Source organism: Festucalex cinctus, chromosome 1 (genome assembly GCF_051991245.1).
Source record: "Festucalex cinctus isolate MCC-2025b chromosome 1, RoL_Fcin_1.0, whole genome shotgun sequence".
NCBI classification, from domain to species: Eukaryota; Metazoa; Chordata; class Actinopteri; order Syngnathiformes; family Syngnathidae; genus Festucalex; species Festucalex cinctus.
This window is the reverse complement of record NC_135411.1, coordinates 6685979-6709990: the sequence shown is the minus strand read 5'-3', so window position 1 is coordinate 6709990 and position 24012 is coordinate 6685979. Positions and strand designations below refer to the sequence as shown.

At 37.9% G+C, this 24012-nt stretch overlaps 1 protein-coding gene across 1 annotated transcript; it reads left to right on the top strand.

Moving 5' to 3' along the window:
* Window positions 1–13891: 13891 nt before the first annotated feature.
* Window positions 13892–22742, top strand: LOC144013996 (spindlin-1-like). Its single transcript, XM_077513466.1, has 5 exons — window positions 13892–14024; window positions 14817–14858; window positions 15077–15336; window positions 18642–18875; window positions 21699–22742. The coding sequence occupies exons 2-5, from the start codon at window positions 14839–14841 to the stop codon at window positions 21902–21904; spliced, it is 720 nt and encodes a 239-aa protein (XP_077369592.1). The 5' UTR covers window positions 13892–14024; window positions 14817–14838; the 3' UTR covers window positions 21905–22742.
* Window positions 22743–24012: the final 1270 nt, after the last annotated feature.

Sequence of the window (24012 nt, the reverse complement as noted above, 5' to 3'; positions counted from 1 at the left end):
AAAAAATCGATTTTTTTTTAATTGAATCGATTCGAGAATCGCGCGATGTAGTATCGCGATATATCGCCGAATCGATTTTTTTTAACACCCCTAGTAGGTAATAGCCATAGCCGAAAGTATGTTGCGTTCGGTAATGTATTTTTACCTTTCGTATCTAGAAATTTCTTTCGTAACAAGAGGCAATATTTTCCCGTTGAAGCGTTTCGTAACTCGAAAATTTCATATGAAGAGACGTTCGTAAGTAGACGTTCCACTGTAAAGAGAAGAGCATATATAGATACAATGTGATTCGTTGTTTAGTTTTCCTACATTTACCAGGGCAGATTCACAATCTGTTCCCAAGAACTGTGGTGGCGACACCGTGAATCTACCAGGCGCTTTTTCTAAGCAGAAATTGTCATACGACAGGAAGCAAAAGGTCCCCCGCCCGCTAATTTCGCTCCATCATCTACTGATAATATTTTCTCTGGGCCGCCCAGTGAAGTGACGGCAGCCAGGACAAAGCTTTGGCTTCTGACTCATCTCATCTGTTCTGCTCTGTCAAGGTCTATACGCTGTGACACTGTGGCTATTCATCAGAGCGCACACGCTCACACGTTCAAACGCACGCATACAGTAACTGCGGCCCTGTCGCATCAAGGACGTTACATTGGCGGACTAATTTCCACACTTACTACCTTTCGCTAAAGCCTGACCTCGGCAACCCAAGATCACCTTTTTCATCAACATGATTCATTTCAAACTCTTGCTCAAAGGCACCTGAATAAGGCTCAGAAGGCTGACGAACACCTTTCCAATGTAAAGAGAATTTAGAGATTCCTTTCAAAATATCGCATATATAACATATTTTGAAAGAAATCTAAATTCTTGTATCCAGTCTTGTATACGAGTCTGAAGCGTGAAGATAATTACTGAATACATTTACAGACCGAGAACTATGAAGCGCAACATTGTGGAGATCTTTTTCACCATTTCATTTTTGTCTGATTTTTAGAATATGGCAGGATAAAAAAACAAAAAAAACAGTGACGCATTTGGGTTGGAATGAGTCACCCGTAGAACACTTAATAAAACCTTGAGCGCCTTTGTTTGCATCAGTGGTTATCTGGCACAAGTGTGAGTTATGATATTACAAGACCCATTTCTACCACTAATGCATGCAGTTGACTAGCTGGCTATGGCTACACCACCAAAATGCATCTCAATCTACATTCTAAAAATGGACTGGTTAAAAAAAAAAAAAAAAAAAAAAAACTACCACTCTAGTAGGGTAAGCTCAATTTATTGTATTTTAAATGTATTTATTATAAGTGATTACAAAATATATTAAATATAGTGTTTAAAAATGTTAATGTGTATCTAGTTTGAGTTCATGACCTGTTAAGTTTATATATATATATATATATATATATATATATATATATATCCATCCATCCATCCATTTTCTTGACCGCTTATTCCTCACAAGGGTCGCGGGGGCTGCTGGCGCCTATCTCAGCTGGCTCTGGGCAGTAGGCGGGGGACACCCTGGACTGGTTGCCAACCAATCGCAGGGCACACAGAGACGAACAACCACCCACACTCACACGCACACCTAGGGACAATTTGGAGCGCCCAATTAACCTGCCATGCATGTCTTTGGAATGTGGGAGGAGACCGGAGTACCCGGAGAAGACCCACGCGGGCACGGGGAGAACATGCAAACTCCACCCAGGAAGGTCCGAGCCTGGACTCGAACCGGAGACCTCAGAACTGGGAAGCGGACGTGCTAACCACTCGACTACCGTGCCGCCTATATATATATATATATATATATATATATATATATATATATATATATATATATATATATATATATATATATATATATATATATATATATATATATATATATATATATATATATATATATATATGGAATAAAATGACAAAATGACGCAGATGATGATTCGACCCGTGCGTCAAATGGATGCAGTCAGGGTTTTGCCTGGCTCAAATTGAAGCAGAGGTGGCATCACCCTGACAATGATTATTTTAAGGTATATTGGTAGTTGCGGCGGTGACCAATACCATTATGGGCCTCCCTCCTGCAGCCATTTTACAATCAGGGACTAGAAATGAGAAATTATATGAATATAAAATCGGCATTATTTTTTTGCCATTTTTTTTTAACTACATTCATTAAAAATGGATCCAATAGTACATATTAAATTGTAAATATAGTTCAGAGTTGTTGTAAAACACAATTATATTTATTGTAAAAACTACTGTGTTGACTTTGGCGATGGCTTAAGCGCGCCAATTCTGCCTGGCAACCAGGAAATGGCCGTGCGCAACGGTTGCTTCCTGATCTGTTTCTTCTTCGGTACATTAAAGTTAAAAAAAGAAATGTGTTTCTTCTTCGGCTGTTGCTTCAGGTCACTGTTGTTGATATAGCGCCTCCATAATGGCACAACAATGCAAGTGCAGTTAAAATGCGTTCCTGCCGAGCTCAATCACCACAGCTGGAGCGCTGTGTTGAACAATATCAGTGGCTCAGGCTGGAGGTGGGGGAGCAGATTAGGTGGAGGTGGCCGCCTCTGAATTTTGCACACAGGAAAAACCCTGTATGCAGTATAGCGCCAACTCCTGTCAAGGAGGACTTACAACTGCCACATAGCAGGGGATTACTGTACTATATTTTGTAACATCGGTTTTATAGTCAAAAGAACAATTCACATGCAAGGAAAAACACAGCTGACCTCATTCATTACTGCTCCAGTGGAACCCGGGCCTCTTTATCGAAATCTAACCTCCAGGAGTGTTTTTAACTCATTCACTGCCAATGACAACTATAGACGTCAAAATCCAAGCAAACAGTGTTAATTTTGAAAAAAAAAGAAGAAAATTTAAAATTCAAATTTTCATATAAAAAAAAAAAATTAGTTTTAGTTATAGTCTTCTGACTAAATTTAATTAAAGCCTTAGTCATAACTCAGTCACCTGATTGTATTTTAGTTTTTATCCAATTTTAGTCAACAAAAATAAAGAGCAATTTTAGTCGACTAAAATTGACTTTTGGAAGCCTAGACCCAGTATGTGGTCTCAGTAAGACCAAGACCGATCACAAGAACGTCAACGCCCGTGTTGTAGGGTAACAGGAATCCGTTCTACGCACGATGGTAGCACTTAGCAATGAAATTGTTGTCATCGTTGTTATTCATAACGACAATGATTTATAACTATGAATGAAAACAATGAATAACTCAAATTAAACTCAAATTTCTTGTCAAAATTTGCACTGGCTGTTTGCTTGGATTGTTGACGTCTATAGTCGTCATTGGCAGTGAATGAGTTAAGTGGCCTTGGAGAAGATTGATGACTATGTGCAGTTTCTGGGTGTGAGGTGCAGAAAAGCAGCGACAGTTTAATTGTCAGGGGGGATCTGAAGAGAAAACCCACAGCATCCATCATTTTACACGGAGTGCCCCCGGGTTCCTAATAGCCACATTCGCTCGCTCTCTTTCTCTCTTGTCTCATGGGAACAAACAGAATTCAGGCAAGTCCACTGTGAGAATCCCACAAGCCTTAAAGTGCAGCCATCTTTGAGTCAGTTTCTCACAAACTTAACCTTCATTTTAATGAGCAATAGTTCCGCTTTAAGAAATGTAAACGATATGCACAGTGATTAAATCCATCCATGTGAACTTTCCTTTATCCTTTTTTTTTTTTTTTTTTTTCCCAAGTGCCTAAAATAGTGGCACAACTCAGGTAACGAGAGTATGAGGTGTTTCATGAGAACGAGACATCTATTTGAGAGGAGACGTTTAATGTTCCAAATGTTTGTGTAAATGTGGAGCTGGAGACATTGACGGGTCGATTGAGAATCGCTAAATCCGTGTTGCAGAGGGAATGGATCGTGTGAGTGCCTCACATTAGCGCTTTCTATTGGCATGTTCGATTACTCTTGGGTCCTAATCCTGCCAATAATGTAACGCAGTCAGAAGTCAGAAGTGTTTATTCCCTGCTTGAGTGATCTTTAAAGCTAAGTTACGATGATAAGTCGTGAATTCACGCTTCGAAAGTGACTAAAACGTTATGGCTGGAGCAGTTTCAAGAGGGACGTTGATTCATTTAGTACGACAGTGTATTAGGACCACATATAAATATGTATTTTGTTTATTTATTTATTTTTAGAGTGGATGTAATATTCCAAGAGGAAAAAAAAAACACAAATTTACGAGAAATAAACTTGCAGATTTGCCGCATTACTCGCATAAGGAAACAAATTTGCGAGAGAGAAAAAAAACGCATAAATTTACGAGAAATAAACTTGAAGATGTGTGTGAGAAAAAAACATGTTGGTTTGGTTAGTGATTAATGGAGCAATTTTTATAAAAAGGCCGGATGGCGACGGATTTCTACATTTTACACACAGCAAGCTACAGCGACAACACTTCCTGACTCCCTATCAGCTGACTAACATGAACCAATCAGAAGCTAGCAGACTTTGGGAATGCAAGTGAATGGCTGGGAACAGCATATTCAAAACATCAATTTAGCAAGCGTAACGTGTGAAAACGTATTATGCACTCAAGTCACAATAACATCCATCCATCCATCCATTTTCTTGACCGCTTATTCCTCACATGGGTCACGGGGGCTGCTGGCGCCTATCTCAGCTGGCTCTGGGCAGTAGGCGAGGGACACCCTGGACTGGTTGCCAACCAATCGCAGGGCACACAGATCACAATAACATAATAGCTAAAAATAAAAAATAAAAAAAAATGACCATATTGATTTTTTGTTGCTGTATGTTTCATTAAGGGCGGTACGGTGATGGAGTGGTTAGCACATCCGCCTCCCAGTTCTGAGGACTCGGGTTCGAGTCCAGGCTCCGGCCTTCCTGGGTGGAGTTTGCATGTTCTCCCCGTGCATGCGTGGGTCTTCTGCGGGTACTCCGGTCTCCTCCCACATTCCAAAGACATGCATGGCAGGTTAATTGAGCGCCCCAAATTGTCCCTCGGTGTGATTGTGAGTGTGGATGGTCGTTTGTCTCTGTGTGCCCTGCGATTGGCTGGGAACCAGTCCAGGGTGTCCCCCGCCTACTGCCCAGAGCCTGCTGGGATAGGCTCCAGCACCCCCGCAACCCTTGTGAGGAATAAGCGGTCAAGAAAATGGATGGATGGATATTTATATTATATATATATATATATGGCTTTAGCTTCCTTGTTCCAGTTTGCAAGGGCTTTAAGGGGGCAGCAAATTCAAGCCAGCTCACTTCACAGCAAGCAGCAAATGGGCAAAGTTAACAAGTCTTCACAAAAAAGGCTTCAATCTGTTCAGCGCCACTCACAGTTCACGTTTACTCTCAAACAAAACTATGCGAACTACACTTTGAGTATTTAAAACAACCACATTGCTTTGCTTTAAAGTCCACTAGTTTCATGCTAACGCAATATATACTCAACAAAATATTAACGCAACACTTTTGTTTTTGCGCTCTCTTTTTTTTTTTTTTTTTTAGATGAACTCAAAGATCTAAAACTTCTTCCACATACACAGCACCACCATTTCTCTCAAATATTGTTAACAAACCAGTCTAAAGCTGTGATAGTCAGCACTTCTCCTTTGCCGAGATAATCCATCCCACCTCACAGGTGTGCCATATCAAGATGCTGATTAGACACCATGATTAGTGCACAGGTGTGCCTTAGACTACCCACAATAAAAAGCCACTCTGAAAAGTGAAGTTCTGTTTTATTGGGGTGGGGGGGGGGGAAAATGATTGGTTTTCTGAGTCCCCAGACACCAATATTTTTGTGGATGTTTTCGTTGAGTATATATGGACTAATGAATAGCATCTATGTGGCAGTGGTAAAATGCTTTAAGAAATGGATTTTTAAACACCCATAGATATGCATATATTCTTTATGCTCTGGAAAGAACAACTAACATTGCTGTAACTTACAGAATCACCGAGAGTAGTTTAGTGAAACTGTTCTTTGTTTCTGTCTACGTGACTGTATTGTAGTGCCTCAAGCGAACCAAAACACCCTCAATGAGCTTACCTGAAAACAAAAATGGAATATTATCTACTAGGGGTGTTAAAAAAAAATCGATTCGGCGATATATCGCGATACTACATCGCGCGATTCTCGAATCGATTCAATAAAAAAAAAATCGATTTTTTATTTTTATTTTTTTTTAAGAGCTCAGAATTGTTCATTCGGTAGTCTTACCGATTCAACGTCTTATCATCATTGCCTTTTTTTTTTGTGTGTGTGTGAATCGATTTTTAAACTTCCATTTTTAATGGAAAAATATTCAACAAAACGTCTGACTTCGGGTTAGGATTCACACCTTGAGCATGGAAGAATGTTATATGAACGGAACATTAAGCCTTAATATTTTTATTTTAATGCTGTTCAAACATGAAACAGATTACAACCTCTATAAGACTGAAATTTCAGATAAATAAATAATACATTTTCATATAAATCTTACACTCTACAAGCTTACTGATTAGTATTTTCTAAATTTGAATGAAAAAAAATCGCAACAATCGACTTATAAATTCGTATCGGGATTAATCGGTATCGAATCGAACCTGTGAATCGTGATACGAATCGAATCGTCAGGTACTAGGCAATTCACACCCCTATTATCTACTGTATCTCAAAGGGGTCACAAAGGCTGTACAACGTCACGCCGCCTCAATTAGAATAATTGGCGGAGAGAAAAAAAAAAAAAAACGCAGGACGGTATTAACCAAAAATATCCCAGTGCGACATGAAACGGTTTGCTCATGAAGCCACTCCGATCGTTACAGAACCTGTGAAATCATCTGTAAGGAATTGCTGCAGGCACATGCAGTAAATCTACTGAGGAAACACGCGAGTTCCACTGAAACCGCCGTCGTCACCAAAAAAGGCGAAATTAGTGACGTGTATACAAAACGACTCATTTCCTTCCCTCCTGTTTTCGTTCTGCAAGATTGGTTCACACACACATGAGGCCGTTGTCTCTTTTTTTTTTTTTTTTTGGGTGCTAAATTCACCACCTCGCCATGCAGAAGAGTGCGCATTATCTCGGATGGCAGGATAGCGAAGGCCTCTCCCTTTTCTCCTCTGCTCACATATCCCGCTGCTGTCTATTTCTGTCCAGCGGAGTGCATCTGCCGTCTCTCCCCCTGCGCTAAACACATGAGGCCGGCCGGTCACTCAGTAATGGGCATTCAACTGAAGATCCCGCCGCAAACCAACACAACGTGATTAATAGTTTGTTTGTTTTTCTTCCTGTCTGCATTTGACCCCATTATGTTTCCCACCTCAACCAAATGCGGATGTAGATGAGTTTCTAAATAGCACGCCTGAGTCATTACAATGATGAGATGGTATTTATATGTACAAAATCAATTAAGTAATGAGACTTGAATGATTATTGGGTGTGAGGGATGGCGGCGCGGTAGCGAAAAGCTCGGCGGGGATAAGGAGCGAAGGGAGGAGATTATTTACAAAATTCATCTTGGAAATTGCTGAGTCACTGGAAGGGTAAAGCTGCAAACCGGCTCTCTTGCTCCTTTCCGTCTCTCCCTCATCCGAAAGCCCCCACGCTAAGGCGCACGTGTCCTCGGCGCATCCCGCCATCAGCACCAAACGCACACGAGCAGCATGAAAAATACGCTTGGCCCTCCGAAGAGATTTGACCAGTGAGGACAATTCCTTTTGTTTCTGCCACAGGCCTTTGGCATCGACATTAAACGACGGAGGCGAGACAAGCGATCAACAAAAAAAAAGAAAAACAAAGTCCATGCTCAGTTTGAGATGTGGGTTTTGCCTGCGCTGACTACTTATTTAATTAAACCACAGACGTAAACAACACGCAAGTCAGCGAGCTCGTCTATGAGTGAGCGACGAGCAATTGGGAAGCTGACAGAAGATGGCGAATCGATCATGAGTCAGTCATGAGACAATCACTGGTCAAGCTAATACAACCTTTTGCATTGGTTTCTGTAGATGAGGTATTGCATCACTTTGTAGTTAAGATAAGCACAGCCAACATTTTTTGCAATAGTTTTTTTTTTTTTTTTTCCACAACCTTACTCAATTTTTTCCATTATTTTGTACAAAACAACCCAGATAATATACATCATCGCTGCTATGTGTAAAACACTTATATCCATTTTTTCCTCCATTTCTTTATTTTTAGGTTTTTGGGACGTCTGCATTCAGTTTCATCCCCAAAACATAAAAAATGTAATAAAAAAATAAATAAATAAATAAATAAAATAAAAAAATTATAAATTATAAAATAATCCAATCATGATTAAAAATATATATATACAAATATACAAAAAAATATATATAAATAGCTTTAAAGTTCAAATACTGAATTTCAACGTTTTCCTTAAGACAGGCAAGGTTTTTTACAAGGTTAAGATATAATATTAAAAAAAAAATAACATATATGAGTTAGATCATTTTTTTTCCCCCTCTCAAAGCAATCAATCATTTGTAAATACTGTTAAATGTATAACTCACTAAGAGAACATTTAAACATGTACCGGCCGAAATGAAGCCAAAGTTGACTTCAATTCAATGAACGGTATGAACTGTGGATTGGCGGAGCAGCGCCATCTGCTGGAATATTTGAAGCCTATAAAACGCTAAAATAAGGACGAATTGCAAAAATGTGTCTTTAAAAAAAAAAAAAAAAAAAAAAAGCTAAGAAAAAAGAAATGAAATTACGAATGTATCTATTTATTTGAGAAAAAAATGATCTGCTAATAGAGCTGGAAATTGCGCAAGATTACGTAAAAGAAGTAAACATTAAGAAACAGATTCCTTAGTGTACATATTTACACAACCTGGCTGCACCTACAGGATTATGGGGTTTCTTATTTTAAGATACAAAATAAATAAAACACACACACACATAAAAGTGGGATCGGATTACTTTACAATACATGTATGATGTCGCAATGACATCTCATCCCTCTCAAGGTATCTTACTTCCATTCACATTGGACATGCGGCTAATAATCGAGATACCTAATCAATGGGCACATATATGTAGACACACTAACCTTGGATTGACTTTACAGCTCTGTAGTGTATCACCTCACTGCAAAAAAAAAAAGAAAGAAAAAGAAAGAAAGAAAAAGAAAGCATCTCTCATTGGATGTGAGTCTATATCGGGTCCAGTGAGAAGGCGACAAAAAGACGATTGGGTCTTGCGAGTTCATTCCTATCGAGAGTAGACAAGGTTTGAGGCCTTTTCTGTAGCTCTAACAACAAGGACAAGAGGAGGCAACCTTGGACGGCGGACAGCTTTGTGTCGATACAACACTGGCATGCTCACAAAGAGCTTTCAGCTTTGCGGTCAATGAGTCAAACAACACCGATTCACACCTAAAAGCAATTAATTCCATCTGTAGGCGACGAATGTGGAAAAGATCTGATCAAAACGTCTTAGGCCACAGTCTCTTTTATTATCACGTAGCGGGAATGAAAAGGAAAGTTAGCTTCTTTTTTTTTTTTTTTAAACGTCAATGAATAGTACATTTTACTGCAGTATATAGTAGAATTTTTAGGACTTTTAAACAGCTTTAATTAAGTGGTTTTTTTTTTTTTTATATTATTTTAAACTTTTTTATGTTAAATGTTTTAAAGTTTGTTGAATAATGTTTTAAGAATGTTATTGTATGTTTTTTTTTTTTTTTTTTTTTTTTTAGTAAATTTTGTAACCTATTTTTATTTATTTATTTTTTCCCTCTGAATGTTAACTATTGTTTTTTGATGCTTATGTGTTGTCTTGTGTATGAAATGTGCTATACAAATAAACTTGCCTTGCCTTGCCTTGCCTAGAATATATTTGCATTTAATCTTTAGGAACTGTTCGTTTTAATAATGTTATTTGAGTAGAATTTGTATTCAACTTTATGTGCAATATATTTTAATTGAATAATTACTTAGTCACCGTTTTTCTATATTTAAGCACAGTGTTCTGTGACTAATGTTGCAGTGGCTTACAACGCTACATACAGTTTATAGGAATAAAACTAGGGATGCACAATAATGCTATTTTCAACCGATACCGATAAAGCAATCTTTTAGAAAGTGCCGATGTCGATAACCGATAAGTAAGCCGATAACTGCTTGCAAAATTTATTTGAATACAATTGAAATCAAATTGGTTGATAATTGCCAGTAATTATCGGCGGATTTCCCTATTATCTGGTTATCTGTATGAAATCAAATAGGGCGATGACTGTCGATTAATTATCGGTAAATTTCTTTATCTGGTTTATCTGTATGATGTCAAATTGGTCGATAATTGCCAATAATTTTCGGCAAATTTCTTTATTATCTAGTTTATCTTGATGAAATCAAATTGGTCGATAATCACCGATTAATTTTCGGCAAATTTCTTTATTATCTGGTTTATCTGTATGATGTCAAATTGGTTGATAATTGCCGGAAATTTTCAGCAAATTTCTTTATTATCTGGTTTGTTTGTATGAAATTAAATAGGTCGATAATTGCCGATAATTTCCGGCAAATTTCTTTATTATCTGGTTTATCTGTATGATGTCAAATTGGTCGATAATTGCCAATAATTTTCGGCAAATTTCTTTATTATCTAGTTTATCTTGATGAAATCAAATTGGTCGATAATCACCGATTAATTTTCGGCAAATTTCTTTATTATCTGGTTTATCTGTATGATGTCAAATTGGTTGATAATTGCCGGAAATTTTCAGCAAATTTCTTTATTATCTGGTTTGTTTGTATGAAATTAAAATAGGTCGATAATTGCCGATAATTTCCGGCAAATTTCTTTATTATCTGGTTTATCTGTATGATGTCAAATAGGGCGATGACTGTCGATTAATTATCGGTAAATTTCTTTATCTGGTTTATCTGTATGATGTCAAATTGGTCGATAATTGCCAATAATTTTCGGCAAATTGCTTTATTATCTAGTTTATCTTGATGAAATCAAATTGGTCGATAATCACCGATTAATTTTCGGCAAATTTCTTTATTATCTGGTTTATCTGTATGATGTCAAATTGGTTGATAATTGCCGGAAATTTTCGGCAAATTTCTTTATTATCTGGTTTGTTTGTATGAAATTAAATAGGTCGATAATTGCCGATAATTTCCGGCAAATTTCTTTATTATCTGGTTTATCTGTATGATGTCAAATAGGGCGATGACTGTCGATTAATTATCGGTAAATTTCTTTATCTGGTTTATCTGTATGATGTCAAATTGGTCGATAATTGCCAATAATTTTCGGCAAATTTCTTTATTATCTAGTTTATCTTGATGAAATCAAATTGGTCAATAATCACCGATTAATTCTCGGCAAATTTCTTATTATCTGGTTTATCTGTATGATGTCAAATTAGTCGATAATTGCCAATAATTTTCGGCAAATTTCTTTATTATCTAGTTTACCTTGATGAAATCAAATTGGTTGATAATCACCGATTAATTTTCGGCAAATTTCTTTATTATCTGGTTTATCTGTATGATGTCAAATTGGTTGATAATTGCCGGAAATTTTCAGCAAATTTCTTTATTATCTGGTTTGTTTGTATGAAACTAAATAGTTCGATAATTGCCGATAATTTCCGGCAAATTTCTTTATTATCTGGTTTATCTGTATGATGTCAAATTGGTCGATAATTGCCGTTAATTTTCAGCAAATTTATTTATTATCTGGTTTATCTGTATGATGACAAATTGGTCAATAATCACCGATAATTATCGGCGGATTTCTCTATTATCTGGTTTATCTGTTTGAAATCAAATCGGTCGATAATTGCCGATAATAATAATTCCCTAAATAAAACCTTGGTATTGTTTTTTGATGAACGTCTAATCCGTTACTGTATTTGAATGTTGGGCATGATGAGTTGTTCTGTTGTTTTTTTAAGATGGTTGGTGTTAAGAAAAAAAAAATGGAGAACACTAATTTATTCATTTTTCCAATCAATGCTTGTAGTTGCTGCTGATTGCTTTTTGGTTGCTTACTGTCAGGTGATGATTGTGTATAGTTGCAATGATCTTCTTTGTTTCCCTCAAATGTTACAGTTAAATAAGCACCCAAAGCTGCTCCATAATATATTCACTCACCTCACCACCACACTATCAGCTCGAGTTTTTTTTTTTTTTCTTCATTGGCTTCCTGTAGATGTTGTGTTCAGTGTGACATCTAGTGGCGAAATTGTTGAATTCAACGCGCAAACCTGCGCTCAGGAAGACGACCTGCGAATCAAAACCATGATAAAAATATGTGTGTATCGCATAAACAATACCACATTAGAAAATTTACAGTCAAGCATACATATTCGCGCTAGCTAAACAATATTGCTAAGTCCATGGTTGCGTCCATTTATTTTCAGTAAATAATGAACATATGTTATGGAGTTAAATTGGGGCCAAAAGTTTTGTACTTGAAAAAATAAAACTTGAAACTGAAAATTGTTGTGTTGATCTTGAATTTCACAAAATATAAAAAGGTATTCAAAATAAAAATAAGCATGTGAAAAGTTTTTCCGTGTCAAAATTAATTTTGATTCACTTCGGTCCTGCCTTTGAATAAATTATTTATTTTCATTTTTTGCTTCTATATATTTTGACATTTGAGGTCTTATTTTTTTTAGTTGCATGTTTTTTTCTGGGCGGCACGGTGGTTAGTGGTTAGCACGTCCGCTTCCCAGTTCTGAGTTCTCCGGTTCGAGTCCAGGCTCCGACCTTCCTGGGTGGAGTTTGCATGTTCTCCCCGTGCCCGCGTGGGTCTTCTCCGGGTACTCCGGTCTCCTCCCACATTCCAAAGACATGCATGGCAGGTTAATTGGGCGCTCCGAATTGTTGATAGGTGTGCTTGTGAGTGTGGATGGTTGTTCGTCTCTGTGTGCCCTGCGATTGGCTGGCAACCAGTCCAGTTTGTCCCCCGCCTACTCCCCAGAGCCAGCTGAGATAGGCGCCAGCAGCCCCCGCGACCCTTGTGAGGAATAAGCGGTCAAGAAAATGGATGGATGTTTTTTTTCTTTCTCCTTTTGTAGGATTTACGTTAGTGTGCTCGAAGAGACGCTTTCACGGAGAACGACGTCCGCTTTTCAAAATGAAGGATCGGTTTTCAAAAATCAAATTCAATTAAAACGCAGTTTAAAAGATGTTTGTTTTTATTATTATTATTGTCAGTTTAAAATATGTTTCACTATAACACAGTACCAATTCACATTTCACTGGGAATGCACTCTTCTGGGGTGATATTGAGCAATAACATTGATATGTACAATATTAAGTTAATTTAAAATGAAGGAAAAGTTGAAATAGAGAAAAAAAAAGGTGTGTGTGTCATTGAGCAGACATTTCACTACGAGCCAGTACTAATTTGGGGCCAATAGGTCACATGACCCAGAAGCCCTTTAGCAAAAATGCTAATATTTATAGAAAGGTGTGCATCATCTATCAGACATGCCACTATGATGCAGCATTGTTTTGGGGTGTCTGAAAAGAAAAAAACATGCAACTAAAAAAAATAAGACCTCAAATGTCAAAATATATATGGAAGCAAAAAATGAAAATAACTAATTTATTCAAAGGCAGGACCGAAGTGAATCCAAATTAATTTTGACACGAAAAAACTCAACACAACAATTTTCAGTTTCAAGTTTTATTTTTTCAAGTACAAAACTTTTGGCCCCAATTTAACTCCATAATATGTCAGTTATATTACATTAATAATAATTATTATTGGATACACATATCTATTTTTTAAACAAAATGGCACATACTGTGTGATAACGAGAGGGGGGGGGGGGAAAGACGTTTTCTGATAAAACACAAGGCTCCACCCAAATCCGGAAATGCTGTGTACGTCAAAGCAGCCTCGGTCCCAGCATGCATCGGGCTGTGCTTATAGCTCCTGGGAATTGTAGTCCTTATATCCGTTTCCTTATTTTGCCTACCTTAGGTGGTGGAATCTGCTCTTCAAAGAAAAACACACGTGAAAATATTGATCAGGTAGGTCAAACATCACATTCTATCAGCTCTCACCTGGCAAACCCGTCGAGATGCATGGAAATGTTCATTAATTCCTCACCACATGTCCTTATATTTGCCCGTTTAAAATAGTAGCTGTTGTCCGGGTAGAAAAATCACCGCTTACATGGCGATGCGTTTCCTTTTGTTTAGTTAGCATACTTGGAAAATGTTGGCGCGACATTCCAATTTAATTTCTTAATCTGTTCACGTCATAAAAGACGTCGGGTTTAATTACGATTGTCTCCAGACTGTCCCATTTTCACAGTGCTCCTTATTCCCCACGACACGTCGACATTAAATGTAGTTGGCTAACGTTAGCCATTGTGAAGTTAGACATTTATTTGCGAGGTAGACTTGTGTAAGTGTACAGATGTATAACCCGTGCGCTTTTGCATGGCGCTACAGTAGCATAATAGCGTTAGCAATTAGCTTTTACAGTTAATGTTTACATCCGGACACTTGGCTAATTTGCATGTACATGCATGTAGTTTACATTATGTGCGTGTGTGTGTACAATCCACTCCAAGTACATTAAACGTAAAAAAAAAAAAAAAAAAAAAAAGCACCTTCAGTAATTTAAAATGATGTGTAATTAAAGTTGTCAACATGTAGGTACGTTAAAATTCCATGCACTCAAAATATGCTTCTGTAATAAATAATATTTGTAAAGATACACGGATGTGCAAATGTTTTTTTGGGGTTGGGGGCGGAGAAAACTGTCTGCTGGTTGCGTCATGATCACTAATTGGTGTTTTTTTTTGTGTCTCGAAGGGTTGTGTGACTTTATGGAAACATGTCAAAGAAGCGGGGCAGGTAATTTCACCCATCAAATACATTGTTTGTTACTTTGAATTTGATTTGTAAATAGTTTAAATGTAAATAAAAATGCAGAATTCACATGTGTTTTGGATCGGGATCTTTAAATGTTCTATCCGGCTCATGTTCATTAGGTTCATGAACCTATCCCGGCTGACTTTTTGTGGGATGCAGGGTACACACTGTAATATTTGACACTGTGATGCTCTTGACAGGAAGCGTAGCAGCGAAGAGTTGAGCGAGAGTTCAGCCTCCACCTTGACCCCTGACCCGGACAACCTGCTGGGTCGCAGGATCCAGCACAACTGGAGGGAGAAGGGCAACGTGACCAAGTGGAAAGGCACGGTTCTGGAGCGGCTGACCGTCAACAGCTCCCTTTACATGGTCAAATACGACGGCTTCGACTGCGTCTATGGCATCGAGCTGTTCAAAGACAGCCGAGTGTCAAATCTGCAGGTGTTGGCCGAGAAAGTGGGTAAGTGTCATTTTTCTGTTCTTTGTTTTCTGTCTGTGTGACTGCATTTAAAAAAATAATAATAATAAATCACAGGAATACAAACTTCCATTCATCCATTTTCTTGACCGCTTATTCCTCATTCCTGCTTATTCCTGTGTTTAGGCAGTTAATAGTACACCCTGAACTGGTCGCCAGACAATTGCAGGGCAGGAACTTGTATCCAGGAAACCTTGTGGAGGAAATTGGAAAGTTGTTAACTCATTCACTGCCAATGACGACTATAGACGTCAAAAATCCAAGCAAACAGCCAGTGCAAATTTTGACAAGAAATTTGAATGTAAGTTTTAGTTATTCATTGTTTTCATTCATAGTTATTAATCATTGTTGTTATTGATAACAACGATGACAACAATTTCATCGCTAAGTGCCGCTATCGTGCGTAGAACGGATTCCTGTGACCGTACAACACGGGCGTTGACGTTCTTGTAATCGGTCTTGGTCTTAGTGAGACCACATACCGGGTCTCGGCCTCTAAAAGTCCATTTTAGTCGACTAAAATTGCTCTTTATTTTTGTTGACTAAAATTGGATTAAAACTAAAATACAATCAGGTGACTGAGTTGTGACTAAGGCTTTAATGAAATTTAGTCAGAAGACTATAACTAAAACTAAATTAAAATTTATTTTTTTTTGTTATTAAAATTTAAATTGTATTTTATTTATTTATTTATTTATTTCAAAATTAACACTGACTGTTTGCTTGGATTTTTGACGTCTATAGTCGTCATTGGCAGTGAATGAGTTAAAGTGGAATAAATACACCTAGTTTTATCATATTAAGTCATTAACTGACACATTTAATCATTCATTCATTTTATATTCATCTCATTAAAGCGGAAGTCAACTCCCCTCCCCAAAAAAATATTTAACAATAATATGTTCTATGCAGCCCCAGTAGTCTAAATATGGTATTTTGGTTGATATTGTGTTCGTGAAATATGAGTTTTATGCAGCAAAATCCAGCGGTTTTTATCCATCTCAGGGGGCGGCCATTTTTGCCACTTGCTGTCGACTGAAGATGACATCACAGTTGCTCAGGTCTCATGTAACAGCCAATCACAGCTCAGCTTCAGAAAACGAGTGACAACATTGATGTCATCTTCAGTCGACAGCAAGTGGCAAAATGCCCCCCCCCCTAGAGGTTAGTGTTGTTCCGATACCGATACTGGTATCGGCAGAGACCCCGATACGGCATTAAAACAGTGGTATCGGTATCGGTGAGTACTAACAAGTAACATGCCGATACCATTACTTCCGACACTGTCACTGGTATGTGACATGTTCACTGCATGCCGATCTAAGATATCATATTGGCCCTTGAATGCTCTGAACCAATAGCAGGACAGCTTTTTTCATGTTGAGGAAAGGGTCTATTTATGATTAACAGTGCAGAATAAAACTACCACACGGTCGCTTACTAATGTGTCCGCACTTGGGCATATATGATATTAGCAACGTATTGCTGTCCTCAATGTCATCGGATTCACAGGAATGCACTATTTACGTTTGGAAGGTTGTAATTACATAAGCTTGTGTCACTCAAAATGACTTTCACATACAAAGTAACTGGAAGATGAATACGTTTCTTACCTCGAGACATTATTAAGCCTATGAAAAAGGCGCTGTGCTCCGTGTTTACGTTTGTTCGATTAACTTGGAGGTTTGCTTTGCCCGAAATGCCGAAAAGTCGCGCACGCTCGTGTGCACGTCGCCGGGGTCCATTCCACGTTTCGCCAGAGGGGTCGCAAATGTGCAAAAACTCTGAATCTTGCACCCGGCCCCTTTAATGCCTGAAAAGTTGTTGCCATGGAAATCCGACAGCGTTGTCGGCGGTGCAAGAATAATGACTCGTATAAATATTTTCATGTTTTTAATACAATAAAATGGCAGCATAAGAATAATATGCAGGCACATGAAAAGTGAAAACACCAGACAGGCAGAAAACGTTAGATTATTTTGTTAACAACACATCAAAGCTTAACTTCAAAATACAGCTCTGGTTGTACTATTGACAAGTGTGCGATAAGGTGTAACAATCGGCAGTGTGGCACCGCACCACAAGATGGCGCTTTCTTTTCTTTGTGTGTTAGTAGTTTTTCCTTTTGCCTTTTTTTTTTTTTTGTTTTTCCCCGGATTTTTTCCCTGAACGGTCTTTTTGTAATGCGCGGTGGCGTCGAGCCCGCTCCCTTTTTTTGTTGTTAGTTTAAAATAAATGTTACTAGCGTAAGTTGCTCTCCCTTTTTTTTGTGTTGCTGTCCCACGTCGCCGTCCATGGCCAACAAACTGTCTCCAGTGGTCAGCGTAAGAGGGGAGAAAAAAAAAACAAAAACAACCCAACAAGGCAGAGTTACAACCTGTCTATCTGCGCACACAGCAGTAATCGTCTCTCCTCTTTTTCGATCCCTTGACAAATGCACGCAACCACACTCATGAAAAGCAATGACGAAAATATACTCCAAAACACTGACAACTGGTCGAGGTTCTCTGAAAGAAAACAAACGGCGATGGTCATTGTCGGACTGAAAAAAAAAAAAAAATACAGAAAAGCTCAATTTTTTCTCCCCCTTTGACGAACATTTCAAGTACCTCGTTGGAGGTCCTCGTGCCACTGATTGCGCTTCCCGTCGCATGCCTTGTGCACATTACGGCGTAAAGAAGAGCTGATTGTTGCACAAATCTCTCCTTGTTAGTGCTTTGTCAGCACTCCCTCCATCGTAACGGTTTCCAGGTTAGAGGGCTCATTAACTCATTTACTCCCAATAACGTATAAATACGTTTTTTTAATGTTCTAAGTGTCCCAAAGACGTATTTATACGTTTTTTTTGTTTTTAATGCTAGAGCATACAGAAGGCTTTGATGCAGCCTCTCAACTGCAAAGAACGGTTACATAAATGGTAGTTATTACACTAACGGCCAGCAGGTGGCAGCAGAGCAAAGGAGATCAACCAGGGCCATCTAGGAAAAAAGCTCAATTACTTACAATTTTAAATAGATTTGTGAAAACTGATGAAACTTAGCTCTCTTGTAATGCTAATTGCTGCAAAATGGAAACAGATAGAAACATACTTTTTTTTTCCTGATGAAAGAAGAGACTTTAATCTTTTTTTTTTGATAGGTTGCATGCTTTTATAACAATAGAACACAATATTCTGTGGGCCTTGCAAAATCAGTCAAAATCCAGTAAAACAGCCGGGAGCGAACGGGATTGCTTCTGTGAAAATGGCTGGGAGTGAATGAGTTAAGCTGTCGTGTCCCTCCCCGCAGTGAATAACAAGATCAAGGTGCCTCCTGGGGCGGAGGAGCTGGTGGGCCGGGCGGTGGAGCATCTGTTTGAGAAGGAGGATGGCGAGAAAAACGAATGGAGAGGCATGGTGCTGTCTCGGGCCCCCGTCATGACCCACTGGTATTACATCACCTACGAGAAAGACCCCGTGCTCTACATGTACCAGCTGTGGGACGATTACAAGGACGGCGATCTGCGTGTTCTTCCTGAATCAGGTAGCGGCGCCATCGCTGACGTTCTCAGAGGGAAGCGTGCTTAGACAGTGCGATATGCATATTCACTCATTTACTCCCAATAACGTATAAATACGTTTTTTTTTAATGCTCTGTGTCCCAAAGACGTATTTATACGTTTTTTTTGGTGTGTTTTTTTTATTATTTTTTATGCTCGACCATACAGAAGGCTTTGATGCAGCCTCTCAACTGCAAAGAACGGTTGCAGAAATGGTAGTTATTACACAAACGGCCAACAGGTGGCAGCAGAGCTAAGGAGATCAACCAGGGCTATGTTGAAAAAAAAGCTCAATTACTTACAATTTTCAATAGATTTGTGAAAACTGATGAAACTTAGCTCTCTTCTAATGTTAATTGCTGCAAAACGGAATCAGATCGAAACATACTTTTTTTTTCCCTGATGAAAGAAGAGACTTTAATCTTTCTTTTGGTAGGTTCCATGCTTTTATAGCAATAGAACACAATATTCTGTGGGCCTTGCAAAATCAGTCCAAATCCAGTAAAACAGCCGGGAGCCAACGGGATTGCGAAATGTGAAAACGGCTGGGAGTGAATGAGTTAAGCTTTCAAGTGCAATTTCATGATAAACCAAAAAGGTACTGTAAACTTTACAGGTGAACTTAAAATGATGGTCTCGAAACTTTTGAATGCACTTGTCAAACTCTTTCATACTTTTTTGTACCGCTTGCTGTGTTCTAGTAAGGCGCTAAACAGTAAAATTCACAATAGAATCAATGAATAATTTCCTGATTAAAAATAATCTTCCTAGTGTTTTCTCCACACATGGTCTAAGGATGTCCAACTTTTTTTTTTTTTTTTTTTTTTTTTTTATATATATATTGGTATTTAACTCTTTGACCGCCAAAAACGTTTAAGAACGATTAGTAAAATTACGATCTATGCCGCCATATACTTTAAACGACGTCATCTCAGTGTTTTTTTTTTTTTTTTTTAATGAATAGGCAATGCAATGTTTACAGGACTGTCTCAGAAAATTAGGATATTGTGATAAAGTCCTTTTATTTTCTGTAAAGCAATTAAAAAAACAAAAATGTCATACATTCTGGATTCATTTCAAATCAACTGAAATATTGCAAGCCTTTTATTGTTTTAATATTGCTGATTATGGCTTTTTTTTGCTTTTTTTTATCCCACTTGGTCTGAGGATATATTCTAATATTTTGAGATAGGATATTTTGAGTTTTCTTAAGCTGTAAGCCATAATTAGAAGTAGGGGTGTGAATTGCCTAGTACCTGTCGATTCGATTCGTATCACGATTCACAGGTCACGATTCGATTCGATACCGATTAATCCCGATACGAATTTATAAGTCGATTGTTGCGATTTTTTTTCATTCAAATTTAGAAAATACTAATCAGTAAGCTTGTAGAGTGTAAGATTTATATGAAAATGTATGATTTATTTATCTGAAATTTCAGTCTTATAGAGGTTGTAATCTGTTTCATGTTTGAACAGCATTAAAATAAAAATATTAAGGCTTAATGTTCCGTTCATATAACATTCTTCCATGCTCAAGGTGTGAATCCTAACCCGAAGTCAGACGTTTTGTTGAATATTTTTCCATTAAAAATGGAAGTTTAAAAATCGATTCACACACAAAAAAAAAAAAAAAGGCAATGATGATAAGACGTTGAATCGGTAAGACTACCGAATGAACAATTCTGAGCTCTTAAAAAAAAAAAAAAATCTATTTTTTTTTTTACTGAATCGATTCGAGAATCGCGCGATGGAGTATCGCGATATATCGCCGAATCGATTTTTTTAAACACCCCTAATATATATATATATATATATATATATATATATATATATATATATATATATATATATATATATATATATATATAATCGTCTGATTCAACATTACTTACAGTACTCACAAAATTTAAGAGGCCCGAAATTTTCCTTTTTCTTTTAATTAGGGGTGTTAAAAAAAAATTGATTCGGCGATATATCGCGATACTACATCGCGCGATTCGCGAATCGATTAAAAAAAAAAAATCGAATTTTTTTTTTCTTTTTTTTTTCTTTTTTTTTTTTTTCTTTTTTTTTTTTTTCTTTTTTTTTTTTTTTAAGAGCTCAGAATTGTTCATTCGGTAGTCTTACCGATTCAACGTCTTATCATCATTGCCTTTTTTTTTTTTGTGTGTGTGAATCGATTTTTAAACTTCCATTTTTAATGGAAAAATATTCAACAAAACGTCTGACTTCGGGTTAGGATTCACACCTTGAGCATGGAAGAATGTTATATGAACGGAACATTAAGCCTTAATATTTTATTTTAATGCTGTTCAAACATGAAACAGATTACAACCTCTATAAGACTGAAATTTCAGATAAATAAATAATACATTTTCATATAAATCTTACACTCTACAAGCTTACTGATTAGTATTTTCTAAATTTGAATGAAAAAAATCGCAACAATCGACTTATAAATTCGTATCGGGATTAATCGGTATCGAATCGTGACCTGTGAATCGTGATACGAATCGAATCGTCAGGTACTAGGCAATTCACACCCCTAGTGTGTATATATATATATATATATATATATATATATATATATATATTACACCCTGAAAGGCGTGAATTTTTTTCAGCAAGTTGAAATTTGAACGGTATAAATCGGAAGTATTTCAGCATTCCCACAACAAAGATGACTTGACTGCCCCAGCAATGTTTTGGTTGTGATGAAAACGAAGACTTTAGCGCCATCTAAGGGGGGCTCGGATGTTGACGCGACCGCTCATGAGTTTGCTCTTCCTCTGTCCGCCACGCAGAGAACAAACACCTGCTCCCAGCCGACAGGAAGCCCGGAGAGGAGCCCGAGAGCCTCGTGGGCAAACAGGTGGAGTACGTCACAGATAACGGCCTGAAGAGGACGGGCCTGGTCATCTACCAGGTGCCCGCCAAGCCCACCGTGTACTACATCAAATACGACGACGACGTCCACATCCACGTCTACGACCTGGTGAAAACCACCTAGTAGTACTCGTCCCGACCGTCCCCGGCCATTTTTTGTTTGTTTTGTTTTTTGACTCAGCCAGTCGTTACCGGTTGAAGTGTTAGCGACTTTTCTTCCCCCCCCACCAAACCCAAAAGCCGGAAGGAATTGATGCCTAAGATGATCACCTTTGCATTACCAATTGGAGGATGTTTAATGACAACAAAGGCATCGACTGTGTAAATAAAGCTGTTGTACAGCACAGCGTGTGACAGAGCTGTTAAATTCTTCTAATAGGGCCAAATTCAACTCTAAAATTGTTTTTTCGTTTGTTTTTGGGGGGTTTTTGTGAAGACATCCAGCAGCTTAAAAGCCTCGTCGGCTTTCTTACAAGTTCTTGCGCTGTTAATTATACTTCATGCAGAATATCTGGCTGTCCTGTTGTGCTTTGCGTAAGTTGAATATCGAAGTCCTATTCATTTGAGTGATGTGACGATTTGACCATCGCAGTGAACTCAAAAGATTTCAGTTGAATTGTATAGACGTTGATTGTGTCATTGATTATTCAGGATCTAAAAAAAAAACAAAAAACAACAACCATTTATGTATAGTATTTCTGTTTGATTGTGTAAACTGCAAGTTTTCTACACTAATAATATATCATATTTACTGACGTTGACGTCTGCTTCAACAGTGTTTGTGCTATTTGTTCATTTGGCGACCAGCATTTTTTTTCTTTTTTTTTTTCCTTTTTTTTGAAGCTAATCATTTACTGAAACGCCGATAAAAAAAAAAATATTGTTAATTGTAACCCTGAAATATTCTGTAAATATGACATGACTCATTTCTATGAAGCAAATCAAAGATGTTTGAAAAATCATTTTCTTTCCATGTGATTTTTTTTTTTCACGCATTGTGGGCGCATACAGGACCATTCGCGACTATATAGACGATTTAGAGCAGCGGTTCTGAACCCGGGTTTGATCAGTAGTCGACTTGCAGCTGTTGTGATAGTACATCGCGTTATTTTAATATTATTGTAATCCCTTCATACTAACTCGAGCAACAGCATAAAGTTGTTGGACGAGTATGTGCAAAATGAATTCACACGTATAACGGAACGTATGGTGTTCCACAAGGTTCTGTTGTGGGGCCTTTGCTGTTTTCATTGTATCGTCGGCTCCTGGATTCCATCTTAGGAAAACGGCGTCAGTTTTAAAGTGCTCTATAAATATAGTGTTGAAATGTGAACTATATAGTCGGCGTACTAACAGGATCTGCGATGGCAAGTTCAGTAATAATAGTCCAGCACAACGAGCTACCTCGCAACACTAAAGGAATGCTTCTCTGCAGTGGAAGTCAACCTTAAAAGATTTTCTGACAATAATATGTCATATGTGGACCTCACTATTCTAACACATGACATTCTGATTATCACATTTTTGGAATATGAGCTATGAAGCAAAATATAGCTGTTTTTAATCCATCTTCGGGGGCGGCCATTTTGCCACTTGCTGTCGACTGAAGATGACATCACAGTTGCTCGGGACTCATGCACCAACCAATCAGAGCTCACCTGTTTTCTGAAACTGCACTGTGATTGGTTGTTACCCGAGACCTGAGCAACGTTGTCATCTTTAGTCGACGGCAAGTGGCAAAATGGCCGCCCCTTAAGATGGATGAAAACGGCTGGATTTTCCTGCTTAATTCATATTCCACTAATGTATTTAGATTAGTGGGGATGCATAGAACATATTACTGTCCAAAAAATGTGGTTGACTTCCCCTTTCAGCTGCATGGGATGGGGAATACAAGAACACGACGATTTCTCAATTCAAGGTGAAGAGAAGCAAATTTGATGAAAATAAAGAAGTGTTTGGTGAATGCGCATATGGAAACTGGAGAGGTTCAGTACCTCCGACAAGGTTAAGAACCACTGATTTCGAGTGTTTCATTACAATGCTTGGATGAAGCCTCGATTCCAACCCAAAATATCTGTATGTGACGCAGACGCGCTAACCACATGCCCCCCGCCATGTTGCTGGAACGCAATCTCCGTTCTAGAATCAATCGTGTTACTATTACTAAGTCGGTCTAATATGTGCGCGGGCCTCGCATCTTCAAAGCACAAATGTCAATCTCGTAGAGAA